We start from the raw sequence: 16,404 nt of genomic DNA on the forward strand, positions 1-16,404 counted from the left end.
GAGAAGACTTTAGCTTACTTTCCCAAGTAATTCCTATCTCGTTGAACACATTTTACATACCAAGACATGAGCCTTTTAATTTAATTAGTGGAAAACTGTCAATCTTATTATTGCGACCACTTTTGTACATCCATACATTTGAGCCTTTCCATGACATCACAGTTTCTGTCAGCATCAATAGTTGTGCCTTCTTCTAAGAAATTAATAAGTAACACTCACTGTGCACCCCAAACGACATGCGCAAATTTTGGACACGCAATGGCGAGACACTGGTGTGGGAAAACTGATGTTACTCGGCACTCAGAGAACCAAATTTAAAAAACTGAAGCTTTATTAAAAGCTGAGAGTATGGCAATTTAAACACTTTTTACAGATTTAAATTATCTTCATTGATTTAGAAGGTATGACAAATATTAACTTACTTTACGAATACCCCTCGTATAATACAAGAAATCTATAGTTGAAATTAGTCTATTAATTGGGTACGAATGGTTTTTTCACATCTTTTTTCCTTATGATACCAACTTCATTAATTACAGAGGAAAAAGCCCTTGTAGTAGGATTTAAAGGAGTAAAAAAAAACAAAAGAACACGCAAAATAACGAGGACATGTTATAATTACAAATTAATTAACAAATGTGAGATACAAAAATAAACGATCCTAGAACCATTGAAAATGAATATTTTCTTGAAAATTGTCTCAATAAACCAGGTCTATCCTCAGTATTGATTCGTATAAAATTATTTCTTCTGAAGAAAATTTCAGATCTCTTTCCTACAGTTGAACCGAGATTGACAGAAACACACGACGTCACATTATATCGACCGAGAAAAAAGAGGTTAGAAGTTTTGTTCCTCCATCAATTCAATGTTCAGAAACAAAAAGAAAACAGTCAGATGACTGTTTTCACTTTGAGAATATTTTTTCTCGACTTGGAGTTTTTAATAGATGACCATGTGCAAGTACTGGCATTCCGCACTACTCCAGAATCATTTTTTTGTTTTACCAAAATGCGATTTGGCGCATTTCTGATAAACTCAGTCCAATTTTTTGAGACATGGATTTCTCAATCAGCTTCCTTATTAAAGGTAGATACAAGCAAACTCATTAAAAGAAAAATAAATCCTGATAGGGGTGCGAATATAAAGAAACAACCGAGGCAAGCATGACAATGAAAAAGTTCCGAGAAAACTGGGATACCTCACACAATTATATTGCAGAAGAATCAAACTGACACTCTACTGCAGGCTTAACCACTTAAAATTACTTCAATAATAGAGAGTAATAAAGAAGGTAGTAAAAATAAACATTTTGAGACATTTTACAGAAAATTAAAATGTGTTGGAATTTATACAAAAATTACAAAAGAATGGTCACCTCCATCATGCAAGTTTCACAAAAAGGGTTGATTAATAGTACATTTAGCCTCACTCCAAAATTGTAGGATGATACACACAAAGGTCAGGAGAACTCCAAATTTTTTGGCTTACTTCGAAGTGGCATCACTGCTTTTGATCACCCTGAACTGATATATTAGAATCTCATAATATTTCCATGCTTACAATCTTTCTAACAAGCTCTGTCCAAACTGTTAGTTTTGAAAGATTTAAACATTGATGTGTGGACATCAAATCTTACATATCCTACAAGGATAGTCACAAGAGAGGCACAGGAAGCTTTATCCTGTTGAAGTCGACGACCCTATCACCTGTCACCACCTCCACAATTCGATTTGATTCATGTGACATTTGGATCAGCCATTTTGCCCAGCAATGATGGTCTAATGTTAAATAGGCAATCAAATGCTCTCCAAAAAGAATACAGTTACATTGTTAGAAGTAAGAGGCAAAACGTAGCAATCAAGTTAAAAAAATCACCTCTTAATTTGGTCATGAGTTCGCTGTTTTCCAAGTTGAATCGTGAGTTAGGAATGCTGAATACACTTAAAAGATACTCTCTCAAGACAAAACTGCATGAAAGAGAAACAAGTGACATGACACAGGGTGAAAAGACTTCCATCCATCTTCTAAAAACACCTTACTTCAAAGTTGCTGGATTATTCAAAGGGTTTTCTCCTTGTCCTTGAGGTGAATCTTCAGCAGTGGTTTAAAAAAACTTCCGCATTGCGCTGCTAAAATCTGACTCCAAAATCAGCAATTATTTCAACATCATGACAAATACAATAAATTTTGAGAGCCATACATCCTATCAGCATACCTCCAAAATGTATGGAGCTTGGAAAGTTCAAAAATAAAGGAAAGAAATTGATTACCTTCTTAATTCCGTAATCAATTTTCTGAGCTTTAAAGAATATATTGCTCATCTGTTGGGTGCCAAGGAAAAAGGTAGTTCTAGTTACAAAGTATAACTCTCCGCTTTGACAAGAACTCCTCCAATTTTCATATTAGCTCATGGATTCGTATTGTGCTGTTCAGACTCTATTGATGTATTGCAAAATATCAAAACGCAGGATTGGCATCTCCTGCGCGGGGGAATTTCTTCCTATAAGCTACTGAAGATTCACCTTTATTTCATCATCATTGCAGTCAACGTAAGGAATAAAATACATAAAATGGAGTAAGTTTACTATACAAAAAAAATGGATGACCAATTCTTAAGTCTTATTTTTTTAAAGAAAATTTTCTAGCTTACATGGCTGTAATTTGTCTAGTTTTTTGAGGCAGAGATATTTACACTTACATATTTACAAATGATATTTAAACCAACGTAGTTAAAGTAAAAGGGGCAATTTAAAATTCTTGAGGCATTTTTCTGCTCCTCTCTTCTGGGGAAAAATCTTGCAAAAACTACTAGGTAAGTCACAAAAGTTTTTGGCAAAACGTTGGACTTATTTCACATAAATCATGATGAAAAAAAATCCCATTTTTTCATTTTGGGTGGGGAGGATCAATCTCCTTAGAAAAAAATGTACCCTCTCTTTCAATCCTGGCTTTGGCCACATCTACCATAATCATAAGTAGAAAACAATGTTTCCAAGGCCACAATAAAGTATTCTGGTAGAACTTTTGGGTGATAATGGATATTGAAAATTCCTAGATTTATGGCTTATAACCAAAGGGTATTCTATACTTAATAAAATTAATTTTTTATTGAAAAAATGTGACTTATTTATCTATTTTTAATGAAGAATGTTTCTTTTCGTTGTAATGGACCACTAGACAAGGTGCAAATTTAAGCATTTTGCTACATGTTTTTTTTGTCAAAATTTCATGTAGAGCTTAATTTGTACAACAAATATTACTGAAAGTAATTCCTAACCGAGATATTAAAGTTTTATAATGCATTAATTCGAGTTTCCCTTACAAAAAAAGAAAAAAATAAATAACTGATTAGGTTCAATTTCTTGCTAAACATTATGTACTGTGACAGTCTCTGCAGTATGAGAATATAACAGCCTAACTTTTGGTACTTTGGCTCAGCCACTGCTTGTTGTTTACACTTTGAATAACACAGGGTGGGGAGGGAACACTGCTTGACCGAGAAGCCTGCCAAACCCTAAAGTGTGCGATTTGATTCAAGTAAACTCTCGTTTAAATGAATGAATAAAAAGCCAATAATTGCAGGATAAAAGACGTTTTCACCCTGGTTAGGATTTATTATCAATTATTTCTGTTGTGCAAATTGTGTTCTACATGAAATTCAGAAGAGGAAGCATACATCACAATGCTTAAATTCGTAACTCGTCTAGTCGTTCATTGAAAAACCATGAAATCAGAAGTGACCTGTCAGCTACTGCTGATAAGCTACTGGCCTCATAATTATTGTGTAATAAAAAGAGATTACCTATACTTGAAACAGTAATGCGGTTCTAACCTCTAGTTTCTATTACTTCAACCCATTGCAACAAACATTTTTCAAAGGGATGTACAAAAAGTTTGTGTTAGGCACTTGAATAGACATTAATCTCAAAGTTGAAATGTTACTTTCGCAATAACGAACACCCGCCCCTGCTTAACATCTCACTTTTTGAGTGAGTAATAAACAAAGTGGTACTTCTCTAACTTGACTGGTAAATCGACTAGCAAATTTCAGGGGGTTTAGTTTTCAATTAAACCAGCTGAGCAGTTTATGCTCACAACATGAATCCAGTTACATCCTTGGGAGGACTAGATATCAAGAATCTTGCCCTTTTTTTGAGAAAAAATTTAACTCCTTCAACTGGAGACATATTTTTGAAGATAGCTAGGTTGAACTTACTGCCCTAAGAATAAGACCAAGAAAAAAGTGATGTCAGTTATACAAGAAATACAATCCAAAAGAAAAAATTAAGTTGAATGACCTTGCTAAATACAGTTCTATGTAGCCCTCCACAAGTTTAACACTACCACAAAAAGAAAAAAAAAATTGATGGAATAATCAATCTAATTTCCTTTCTAAAATCTTGGTCAAAAACAGATCTCAAAATTCCCTTGCAGTGTTTATAATAATCATCTGAAATAAAACAGTGCTGAAAGTTACACAAAAACCAACAAAATAAAAAGAAAAATACACCAAGAATTAGTCCTTGAGAGGAACATTAATATAAAATAGTCTTTTAAAGTAGAATATTTCTGACAGGTTTTAGAGCAAAGGAGACAGCATGATCTCTATTAGAATCATGAAAGTGTTCTTTCAACCTCCCTTGTTCAAAATCCCTTATTTTATGTTCATTTCAATCTTAAACGAACAGGGAATAGCAGATTTTGTAATACTAAACACCGAGGGAAGTAAAACGAATGTCACAGCTCAACTGTGAAAGTAAAGTAATAAAATGAGAAAAAAATCAACTGAATAATCTGAGATGGGAGATGCATTACGGCTCAGTTACATGGTGGGTTGTTGCTTGAGACTCCAATAATTCATTAGTAGTCTTAACAGATTCTTGACAAGAAAAAGTCACGTCTTTGGTTACTATCGGTACTGAATCATGGACTCCACAGTCTGAACTCAGTCCATTTGAAATTTCTGCCTCTACAGTACAGTTACTTTCCTGCACTTCCTCCTTCAAACTGTCACACTGATCACTGTTAAAGACTGACGAATCACTCGTGATAATGAGTTCGCTTTGCACGTCACTAACATTTAGTGTGTCTGGTAACTCTTTAGATAGATGAGTATGTCCTTCAAAGCCAGACAGAGAAGTAGTGGTAGAAACAGGCGTTTCAGAGATGATGAATTTTGCAGAATCCAGTTCAGTTTTATCTCCAAGAAAACTATTTGATTCAGTGCAAGTATTTTCAATCTTGGTGTACTTGGTTTTCAAAGGCTTGTTGATTTTCAGCAAGTCTTCGTCAATATTTGTTTCCACTGAGTTAGAGGATGTGACCTGATTTGCGACGGATGCTGCAATCAGAGTATCATCAACAAGTTGAAACGCCATGTTGGAGGACACACCAGGAAGCTGTGTAATGAACATATCTTGTGAGGATGATTTCGTCGGATCAGACTGATCTGTTAGCATAAAGTTAGTGGCAATTGGTGTTGCTGATGAAGGCTGTTCAAGTGGGGTCATTATTGGTTGATTAAGCGTTAGTGAAGTCTCTTGTACGTTGCTGGCAAGAGGAGGCGCAGGGTATGGTAAAGGTTCGATGTAGGCAACTCTACCTGCAGCATCAGCAATTGAGGCTTCAGTTTGAAGGACCTGGGTGTCTGCCAAGGCTTTTGCTAGGATATCTTGTGTTGGAGTTACTTCAGTTGTGAATTGCGGAGTCTGGGGAGCCAAGTTAACATTACCTTTCTCATCGATGGTCAACAGAATATTTTCAAGAGGTGTTGTCCCAGGATTGATATACAAGGTTTGTCCTTGCTGTTGAGATGCATCGTAAGTGAGCAGTGATGAACTGTCAACAGCCTGGTAAGTGTTGTTATCCATGGCTACATAAACAACATTTGGCGTGACAGTGCTTGAAGTGTCGGCCACAGCTTCCACAGACGATGAAGGCATGGAGATGGGCTCAGATGTTGCAGCTAGCGGTTTAGGTAGTAAGCTTGGCATGACGGATGCAACAACTTTACTTGGCGCAGCTCCTACTGCAGGCACCAAGGTTTTAGTTGATTTTCGAATGGGTTTTTGCAAAATATTTGGGCCCTGTTTCTGAACTTTCAAAACTTTTGCAACAGTTGGTAAACCTGATGAGCCCAATTGAGACACAACAACCTTACTGACTGAAACTGGGGCAGAGCTAGTTGAAGAAGGATTCGCCACTCCTGGTGAAACCAAAATATTTCCAGTACCTCCACTTGAAACAATCAGTTTCTGCCTCAGCGCAGGTGGTAAATTGATCTTGGTGGGAGAACTCTGCATAACAAACTTTGTGCCAGGACCTGCACCAGCTTTAGAGAGAAATACTTTGGATATACCTTGTTTACCAGGAAGTATCACTTTACCAGCTACTGATGCATGAGCTGGTGATGCACTACTGGAACTGACAGTCACACCAGGAACTTGGCCGGAAATTTTTTGTTTTACTCCAACTAGAGCTTCTGTTGACATTTTAGTCATTAGTTTGCTTTTTGAGCCTTCTCCGCTGACCTTACTTAAAATATTTGGTGTTTGCTTACCACTGGAAGAGCTTTCATCTCTAATCCCTCCAACACTTTTGGTAGTTATTATTCTTGAAGTGGTGAATTTACCTCCAGCCAGTTGTTCTCCTTTGGAAATACTCTTGACAACCAACCCCGACCGGGAAGAAGGATTTTGAGTTAAAATTATCATCTTACCGTCTGGCTGTTGGACAAGCTGAGATGATTTCAGAAGTTGCTGTCCACTTGACGTCTTTAGAAGGAGGAACTGGTTTGGTGATTTAGAGTTGGGAGTGAAAAGTTTTGATCCTGTGGCTAACTTAACTGTTCGCATTTTTGCGACTCCACTGGAAGTTTGCACTGGCATTACCAGTTTCGATGCACTTCCTTTTTCTTTGGTGACAGTGGTTTTCTTGGAACCAGACGAAACTCCAGGTTTCAGAGTAAGCAAGTTAGGCTCTTTGCTGATTAAAGCTTTTTCCAAGAAACTTGGAGAACTTTTCACTGTACTTTCTTTTGGCTCAACTTTGATAGGAGCTCCACTTCCTACAACTACAGGAGCTCCACTTCCTACAACTACGGGAGCTCCACTTCCTACAGTCCCGGGACCTATACTTGCTGCAATTTCGATGGCAGCAGGACTCATTAGCGTGTGCACTGTTTCCACTGTTTCCACTTTTTCGTAACCAGAGGAACTGGGTGCATACTCATTATTATCAATGACAATAGGCATTGAACTGATATCAAAATCTAAATTACAAACATTCTGGTCTGAATAGGTATTTTCTTGTTGAATTGGGTTCAACAGTTTATCATCTCCAATAACAATAGTTTCTCCTACACTCGGCTCAGAGACAACTATCACTGAATTTTGGGATGTATCAGAAGCTGAAATACCTGCAGCAGATATGGATGATGATTCGACAGGGCTCGGATCTTCAATAACAAACTCTTTACCGATATTGCCCACAGAGTTGATAAAAATTTCCTGATCAGTCACGACTACTGGGGCTGGATCGTCAACTTTTTTGGATGCTGATCTACGGCGATGGCTTAGTGTTGCAGTGGGTGGTGCGACACGTTTTGCTACAACTGAACGTGATGAAGGAGGTCGACCTCGTCTTCCAGAACCCCTCACTACTTCTGAGCTAACCTTCACATCATGACTAGAAATTTCTGGAGACGACACTTCTTTTTTTATTTTAGGGACAAGCTCTGCGGTGACATGATCTGAGCTGGAGCTTACTGCATCTGCTTGATCAGCTTTTAAGGACTGTGATTCTGGTTTTACAGGAGTGGAAACAGATTGTTCTTTTGCAACATTTTCTACAGTTTCAAAAGATGTAGTCGCATCCATGGACTGAACTGACAAGACCGGGACTGCTTTTGATTCAGATATTTCCTGTTTCATTGGCTCTGAGTGAGACTCTACAGTAGGTTCTGGTGCATTTGGGGATACCTCTGCCTTGTCTCTGCTATCTGCATCTTGCACTGATGATTCTGATTTTGACTCATTTAACTGTTCTTCACAAGGGTTTGGATCATAGTCGATAACGAGAGATTTTCTCCGCAGCGGAGACTTGGCTTTTTTTTCATTTTTCATTTGCTTCGGCTCATCGTGTAAAGAACTGCTCACACCGTTCTGCTGCCCAGCCTCAGTTGTGGATTTTTCACTTTCCTCTGAGGCTGCTTTATCAATTTTACAGCTGGAATCAAACACTATTGCACTGGTAACTTCAGGATCCTCTCTGCTCGGCTCAGGATTTTGATCCATCTTGAGAGAAAGTTTTGAGGGTAGTTTTAACTCTGGTAATTCTGGTAAGGCAGTTTCTTTCAAAAGGTTGTCAACTTCCATACTGAATTTGTCCACTTCTTCATCAGGTTTCTTCTCGGAGACGGACCCCACCCCATCTGAGCCTACGGCTGAAGTCTTCCTGGAGAAGGCTATTGGTTTTTTGTGGCTCACAATATCTTCGGATTCGTCAAAATCAAAGCATGACTTTTCAGGGGCTTTCTCTTCCAATTTTTCGTCTACTTCTTGATCTTTGTTTTGAATTTCAGAGTCCACGGATGTACTTTCTTCAGTTTCTACACAACTTTTGTCCTCATGTTGCTTTGATTTCTCTTCTTCTTCCGCTGTTTCATCCTCTTCATCCCAGTCTTTCAATAGATCATTCCGAATGGTTTCATTTTCCTTCATCACTTTGGTGACTTTCTCCATTTTCGTTGGTTTTGCACCTCTTTTCTTTGGCACAGACTTAGCTTCAGATGTAACTTCAGGTGTCGCTTTAGGTTCAGAAGTACTACTTGGTGATTGTTTTTCATTTTCTTTTTTGGTGGTCACAGGACTTAGGTGAGCTCTTTTTGGTGTGCTTGGACTCTCGTTGACGCTTTTCCTTTTCATGGCTTCTCCAACAGCTTTCATCTTTGGGGTAGAGTTTACTCTCAATTTGGGAGTGAATTTTTTCGTGAGAATATCTTTATCCTTGGGGCTAAAATCAGCATTGGAGCCTGTGTGTGATTTGTTATGTAAAACAATGACATTAAGTCTGATGGTTGTAAAATCACAGGAGTGACACTTGTAAACGTTTCGAGGAGGAGCATCATCGGAGTCAGGAGGTGGCTGTTGCCGTACACGGCTTTCATGGTTGGGAGTGGTAGAACGCCCGATAAAGCGAGGGTGAGTGATTGAGCGGACGGATGGGGATTGGACAGGGGTCATGGGCGATGCCTTAGAATTCGCTTTCCCTTCTGATGGCCGCCCTCTCCTTCCGGATCCACTTCCTTCTTTTCCATCTTTTGGCTTCTTAGGCGTTGCGAACAACTCCTGGTAGCTTTTCTTTGCACTCGGAGCAAACTCTTCACTTTGTAAGATGTTGGGGTTACCTCCAGTGCGTTTTTCTGCAGTCACGATGTCCTCTGGAAACATCTTCATGTTGGAAGGTGCATCTCGCGACTTGGTACGGCACAGATCTGAAAAACGATGGATAGTTTCTAAATACACACAAAATATAATGAAAATAAAACATGCAAGCAGTTCTGTGCTGTTTGTTTGCGAGTTTAAAAGGTTCACAACTCACCTCACAAACTCAAACAATGTTTAAAGAGAATTTAATCCAGAAGAAGAACAAAAATATTTTAGAACTTGCGGCAATAGATCTATTGAATCAGAGGTAAAGAAACTACTAGACTGCAGAAAAAAACAGAAAAATTGCAAAGAAATATTTTAAAAGAGGGAATGGCGTTTTCCATCAACATAAAGATAGCTCGTCTTCTCCAAAATCATGGATGAATTTGGACAAAAATGCAAAAAAAAGCCATCAGCAAAAAAAAAGTACAAAACTTCTGTGTGAGGAGGTAAGCTAAAAAACAGGTAGACAAAGAACTTCGTACAACTCAATGTTACATTTTGCTGCTATGTGAAACCTACGAGAATTAAAATCAGCGAATGACTGTAATAAAATAAAAATAAAAAAAAAAGATGGTGAAGCAGAGAAAAATTTGCTTACCAAGTCCCTTCTGAATGAATTCATTCTTCTTGAGGCAATTGTACCTATAAATATGGTTCAGATTCTTTATATACTCACTGAAAAGAGAAATAAAAGAAAGAGTTTATTAATGACGATATGGGAGTACTTAACAAGTGCTTATTAATATTAGGCTGCGCTCAGCAAGGGAGAACTAAGTGACACTGACAAGGTCTTGAAAAGAAGAAAAGTAGGGTTACAATTACTTACAGAGAGCTCCATGTAAGTAACAAATTTTAGCTTTAATTGTTGTAAATGGGAAAAAAAATTTTACGGACTTTGAATTATGGGTGACGGAAAATATGCCACTTTTACACAAAGGCTCAAAACTATCTTGAACTAATTTTTTTCTGAAAATTTTGCTTGGTTCTCCTTAGCCAATAAAGTAATTGCTAACATAACTTAACAATAATCAATAAAACAGCGGATGGATTAATTAAGAAAATAACCCAAAGTAATCAGGATCTTGTCTGAATTCTAAATTACCATGGGCAATTTTTATTTGAGGAACATTTTCTGCCCTATTTAAAAAAAAATCACATAGAAGTTGACCTTTAAACGTATAACAAGCTCCTGATATGTAGCTCTATAATTTGAAAAACTCAATAAAACAAAGGAAGAGCTGGCCTGCAGGGGAAAAATCAGGAAGTCTCCATCTTTAAAGAAATCTCATGTATTTGTCTCTCCTATTCAAAAATTTTTTGGAACTTTATCAGCCTAGAAAAAATTGAAATGGTGCAGCTGTACTGCTCTGCAGCCTTAAATTAGGGTCAAACGATCTGTATTTTTTACAAGCTAAACTGGATGCTCAAGTAATTGAAAAGGTTTCAGTGGCCTTTGCTACTTAGATGCAAGTTAGTGAGATCAGCGAAGGGAATGATTGAACTTTAATTCATATCTGCACCGTTCCACATTTGGTCAGATTTTGCCTCTGAACACAACTAGTAAACTTTAGTCTTTAGACCAGGGCAAAATTAAGAATCTCAAAGTGTTGAATATTAAAGAAGTTGTACGAATGATACTTCAATGCAATTGAAGAGGACATAGCTCATTCAGACAGGGCATATGATTTCCAATTAGAGAACGATTGGCAACTGTACTAGAGGTGTCGTCAGCTAAGTTGACGGTTGTTTACTTTCAGTTTGCAGGCATTTTCGCGTCACTACTATCCACATGAAAACATCTGGCTCTGTCAGAAGCAAGAGCACAAGCTTAGATAAGTTTTTAAATACTTTCAAACCTTGTAACACTTTAATTTTTAGCCACACAGAAATCACAACCACAAAAAAGTCGCAAATCATAACTGATAAGTAGTTTTTTTACGATACCATCATGAGACTGATGTTTTCGATGTGGATAGTGGCGAACGCCGCTTTGTTCAGAGAACCAAATTCGTCGTTGGCGCTTGCAAACCGAAAGTAAACAACCGTCAACTTAGCTGACGACACCTCTACGAATGATCCAGCAAAGGGCCACTCTACTTCCAATTGCATCTCTCAGTTCGAGAATGACCCATCTGGGAAAAAATTAAACTTTTAAAGGAACGATAAAAACTGCATAACAGCTAGATAAGGAGTGCAAAAAATGAACAGCATAAGAAACCCGAGTTGGGTCGTTTCTGAACTAAGAGATTCGATTATAGAGCTTATTTAAAATTCTTTTTATTTCAAAATATTCCTCAAAACTGCTCCTCTCTTTAGAATTTACAACTTTGCTAATTCAAACATTCTGTAATCTGAAGAAAAATCTCAGCCCCTGGAAGTATCAAAGGGGCGAGCAAGCAGTGTTTTGAAAACATATTCTACACTATTGCATTATTTTATACCATATCTACTGTCACTGGTGTATCTAGACAGAGTAAGAGGTTGAGTACCACAAAATATGTATCTTCGTCACAATTAAATGAAGGATGTGAAGACGCTTCAATGCAAGAGTTAAATTTACTAGCTGACAAAATTAGAACTTACTAGCTGTCTTCTTGGAAGAATTTTACAACAGCTATAGGCTGTTTTCTTAGGTTGCTAGTAATTTCCTCCGGTAAAGAATTGTAGTCTTGTACCTCTCCTGGCCACCAGACAGGTCCTGAAACAAGAATGTGCTATCATACAGGATGTCCCAAAAGTCCTTAAACGCCCCCCCCCCCCTCATAACTTTTGAATGGTAAAGAGATAGAAAAACAAAACTTTGGGAATGTTTCAATCTTGAGAGGACCATTTTCTAGGGGGTTAAAATTTTTGTCCCTCCCTTAGGGGGCGCAGGGGGCCCCCAACTTTTTTTTCAAATAGCAACCCCTCTCTTGTGATACATCATTGGAAAGAACATAAAAAAACTAAGAATTTTGGCGGAAACCGCAGATCAATATCTTAATTTTAGACCCAGTTATGGCAGGTCAAAGGTCAAATTTGACTTATTTTCAACAAATCATAACTCCGGTTCAAATTATGGTAGAGAAAAAAAAAACGGGCAAATTTACCAAATTGTAACCACTTTTAAGTAAAAATCACAGGTATGACTTCAAACGAATTTTAAGAGAGGTTTCGGACCCCCAAATACATCAGTTTAAAGGTCATACGATTTTCCCGCGATTTGAGCCAATTTCCCTTTTCTTTGCCTCAACATTATCTTGGTTAGTTCAAAATTAGTTCAACATTGCGTTTTCAAGTCCCCAAAGTTCAAAAAACGAAATTTAAGGTGATTCAATTTAACCGTTCAAATTTCGTTTTTTTAACTTTGGGTCCAGTTGATAATTTGAAAGAATTGAAGTGTCATTTAAGTACCATGCTTTGTAATTCCTTCATTCACATTTGTTATTACTCATAAGATGCATGGATGTGTGTTTACCATTCCGGAGATTGCAGATCCCCCCCTTGATTGTTGGGTACCTCCAGGATTAAGCGAGGTCTACGACAGGGGTAAAGGAACTTCCCAATAGAAACAGACATAGTCACATGTAGGTCTGATAAGTCACATGGCATGTGGTAAAACTTCGCCCTTCATGATAACAGGAAAACGATGACGTGATTGGGGGAAACTTCCGGAGGTAAATCTCATTTTGATCAGTTACCTTTAATTACTATATTCCAACAGTAAAAATACTTGGTAAAGCATGATAACTACAAGGTCGATTCGAACAACTTGCAAGTATAAGTAGGTATACTCCAGAATTCTACTTTTACATTCTAACGGTAAAATGCTTTTATTTCAGAAGTTGCCTTTTTTAAGCGCTGAAAATGGGAACTCAGTTTGATGCTGAGTGGTGCTCTGAAAATTGCAAGACACTTGCAACTCAGCAATCAGCAAGGATCGAAGATGCAACAGTAATCAGTTAGTCTAAACAATTTGAAAAAATTTAGAACAAATTTGGATTAAACTAACTCAAATTTATGAAATTACAACCGTACAGCAACGTTTAATGACTCTCACTATCAGTTTCACCTTTCCAGCATGTAAGCTTGACAGGAAAGGATAACTTTCTTAAAATTCAAGTTGATTTTTCAGAAATTAACCTGGGAGCAACACTAGATACTTAGTGGATAAGTAATAAAAAATACAAGTTGAATCGCAATCGTGGATTAACCAATATTGAGACTTAACTAGGCAAGTAACAACCAAAATCTAACTTGTTTTTGCAGCGATACCAATTTCAAGACATCCGAATATGGACAGAATCTAAAATTAACATCCTAATAGCCATACTAATTTCAGAGATTTCAAGACAAAATGAATCACTTTATTGTTTTGACTTTTGGGATTCTTTTAAAATTCTATCAATAATATTATCTTGTGAAACATAACTGAAAAAACCTTGTTCAGTTTTCTTTTAATAAAGTGAGAAAACAAAAAACAGCTTTGATTGAGAAATACTGGCCATCCAAGAAGGATACTGGTTTTTTAATACCATAGAAAATTCAGGTATTCCATACAGTAGGAACAATCAATGAACTATGATCCTTGAAGAGAGTTAAACACTCGACTTACCCAGTTTTACCCACACTATTTCGCTGGGTGCGTAAGTTATTTCCGACTGATCACACATGTTGGAAAAGGCTACGCCATCATCAGAGAGAATTTCATACTTCCAAGGATATCTAGAACACATTAAGAAACATAATAAGATGTTCATCGAGATTATAACTTCTCTCACAATCTGAATGAACCGTTTATTACAGAAATTAGCAGAGTGCTTTGATCAGTTTCTAGAAAGGATGTAGGTACAAAATGATCCAGACCACCCGTACTTAACAGGCTGTCCTTTCATGTTATAATAGGTCCAACAATGTTGGGGATTGCGGATCTGAATGAGGAGTCGATGCCATAGAGAGCAAATTTCATCATCCCAAAACCCCGGGGCTCCCTTGGAGGGTTGAGTGTGGATTCTGTTTATACAATTCAAGGTTCCAAGCAAAATTTTGAAACTGTTATATCAAAATCAGAGAGTACAAAATTCCTTAACTCATATCAATCCCAAAAAGTAAATAATTTGGACCGTGTTTAACAGAAAGGAACCAAGCCACATCAGCTGTTGCCAAAATTAACTGGGCAATTCAATTTTTTATGAAAGAACGTTTGTGCGGATTTCTGTGAAAATGACAGGGAATTTGCTTTGTACTATGGAGAAAATTCACTGAAATTTGCACGAAAATCCGCACTACCGTTTTCGTGTAAATAATTGAATTGTTCAATTAAATTTGGCAATAGCTGATGTGGCTTGGTTCCTTTCTGTTTAACTCGGTCCATTTGCCCTCTGACAGTTGAAATCATTCAGACACATGAGATGATTCCCACTTTTTCTTGAATATCAGGATCATTCAATTTTGGCTGCAATACTTTCAACCGCTTGGAAATTGGACTTTTCATTTCTGCTGCTGGCACTACATCTTTGGGGTTATGGTCATCCCAAAAAAAAATTAAAGCGCCGTGGGATGGATTAAATGTGATTGATAAACAATTGCACTAGTAAAATTATGAATATTTGAAATTAACTTCATTTCAGACGATCAACACTGAGGCAACTTTACAGCTGCCAGTGCATACATTTCTTCGTTACGTGATGAGGTGATGAGCTTGTTAACCACTATGCTCTGGAATATTTCAATGGAAAAGAATGTAACCCTGCTCTCACGCACGAATTCGCAATGGCTGTGAGCACTACATCTAGAAGCCAAAACTAATTTATGGTTTGAAATGATTCTCACTAGGAAGACTAGGATTCAACTCACCGAACAGATAGTGTTTTGAGTGGCTACATAGTAGATCAATGGCACATTAGTATTTACTTTAATTAGATGAGTTATCAAATACGAAATAGCGATGTCGTGATGAGTTAGAAAGATTGATAATTTAGTGTTCGTAAAAAAACAAATTCAAATGATCGTCAACACTTGAACATACCTCTTTCACTGGTGAGACTTGATTTCAGAATATTTAAACTAAAAATGCAAAAGTGCTAACAGTTAAGGCTGTACAAGTCTAGGCGACAATGGTAAGGACAGAGAGCGAGCAAACTACAATCGTCTGCAAATTTGGAACGCCAGACATAGCCGACAGTGAAAGCTTGCGCGACGATAAACAGACTTGAACATGGAGTTAACCCGACGTGGAGTGCGAGGAAATTACGGATAAAAGGCATAAGCAGACGACTACATGATAATGGAGTTTCATTGTATTACCTGTGACAGCAATAATTCCACTAAAACAGCATCACAGGCCGAATAGCTGGCCTGTAGCAACCGAACGACCGCAAATTACGAAGCGCTGATAAGCCAGTCTATTACAATATTGTAAACAGAATTGGTAGCATAAACGCGTGAATTACTCTGTGAACTCTCCCACAACAAACATACTTAACGTTAAATTCACTTAAAAACGCAGGGCGCAATTATTCTAAACACAGAATTCGTAGACCAACATGGACATTTATTTCAGGATCAAGCCGTAATGTCCATTTTTACTCCATTTCCAATCATTGACGTATAATACAATCTAGACCGCGCATTGGGCCCGACTTTGGGCGGGGAAGGTAAGACAGCTAGGGGGGTAAAGACGCGCCTTCAGCCTAGTTGATACCGCCGGATATACGAGCTAAGTGTACCCGTATCAGGCAACGGCACTGGCAAGACTGGCATTTCCACGAATTCCACCATTGTCTCGCCGGTACACTTGCTGTGTGTTGCTGGGTTGCCTATCGTCTCGCTTGAATTTCGTAACGCGCGGTCTAGATTGTATTATACGTCAATGTTTCCAATACAGAGTAAAGAATGGAGACTATAATGGAGAGAGTCTGGGTACCAGTACCTACAAGATGACTCCACTGCGTTGTCACAACAAACAACTGAAGGTTTTACCAAAACTGTG

General features: G+C 37.7%; 1 protein-coding gene across 1 annotated transcript; it reads right to left on the minus strand.

The window, feature by feature from the left end:
- Window positions 1-599: 599 nt before the first annotated feature.
- Window positions 600-16,263, minus strand: LOC109042115 (uncharacterized). Its single transcript, XM_019058679.2, has 5 exons — window positions 15,720-16,263; window positions 14,029-14,138; window positions 12,018-12,132; window positions 10,033-10,109; window positions 600-9,496 (listed from the first exon to the last, which is right to left on the minus strand). The coding sequence occupies exons 2-5, from the start codon at window positions 14,084-14,086 to the stop codon at window positions 4,815-4,817; spliced, it is 4,932 nt and encodes a 1,643-aa protein (XP_018914224.2). The 5' UTR covers window positions 14,087-14,138; window positions 15,720-16,263; the 3' UTR covers window positions 600-4,814.
- Window positions 16,264-16,404: the final 141 nt, after the last annotated feature.

Source organism: Bemisia tabaci, chromosome 5 (genome assembly GCF_918797505.1).
Source record: "Bemisia tabaci chromosome 5, PGI_BMITA_v3".
NCBI lineage: Eukaryota > Metazoa > Arthropoda > Insecta > Hemiptera > Aleyrodidae > Bemisia > Bemisia tabaci.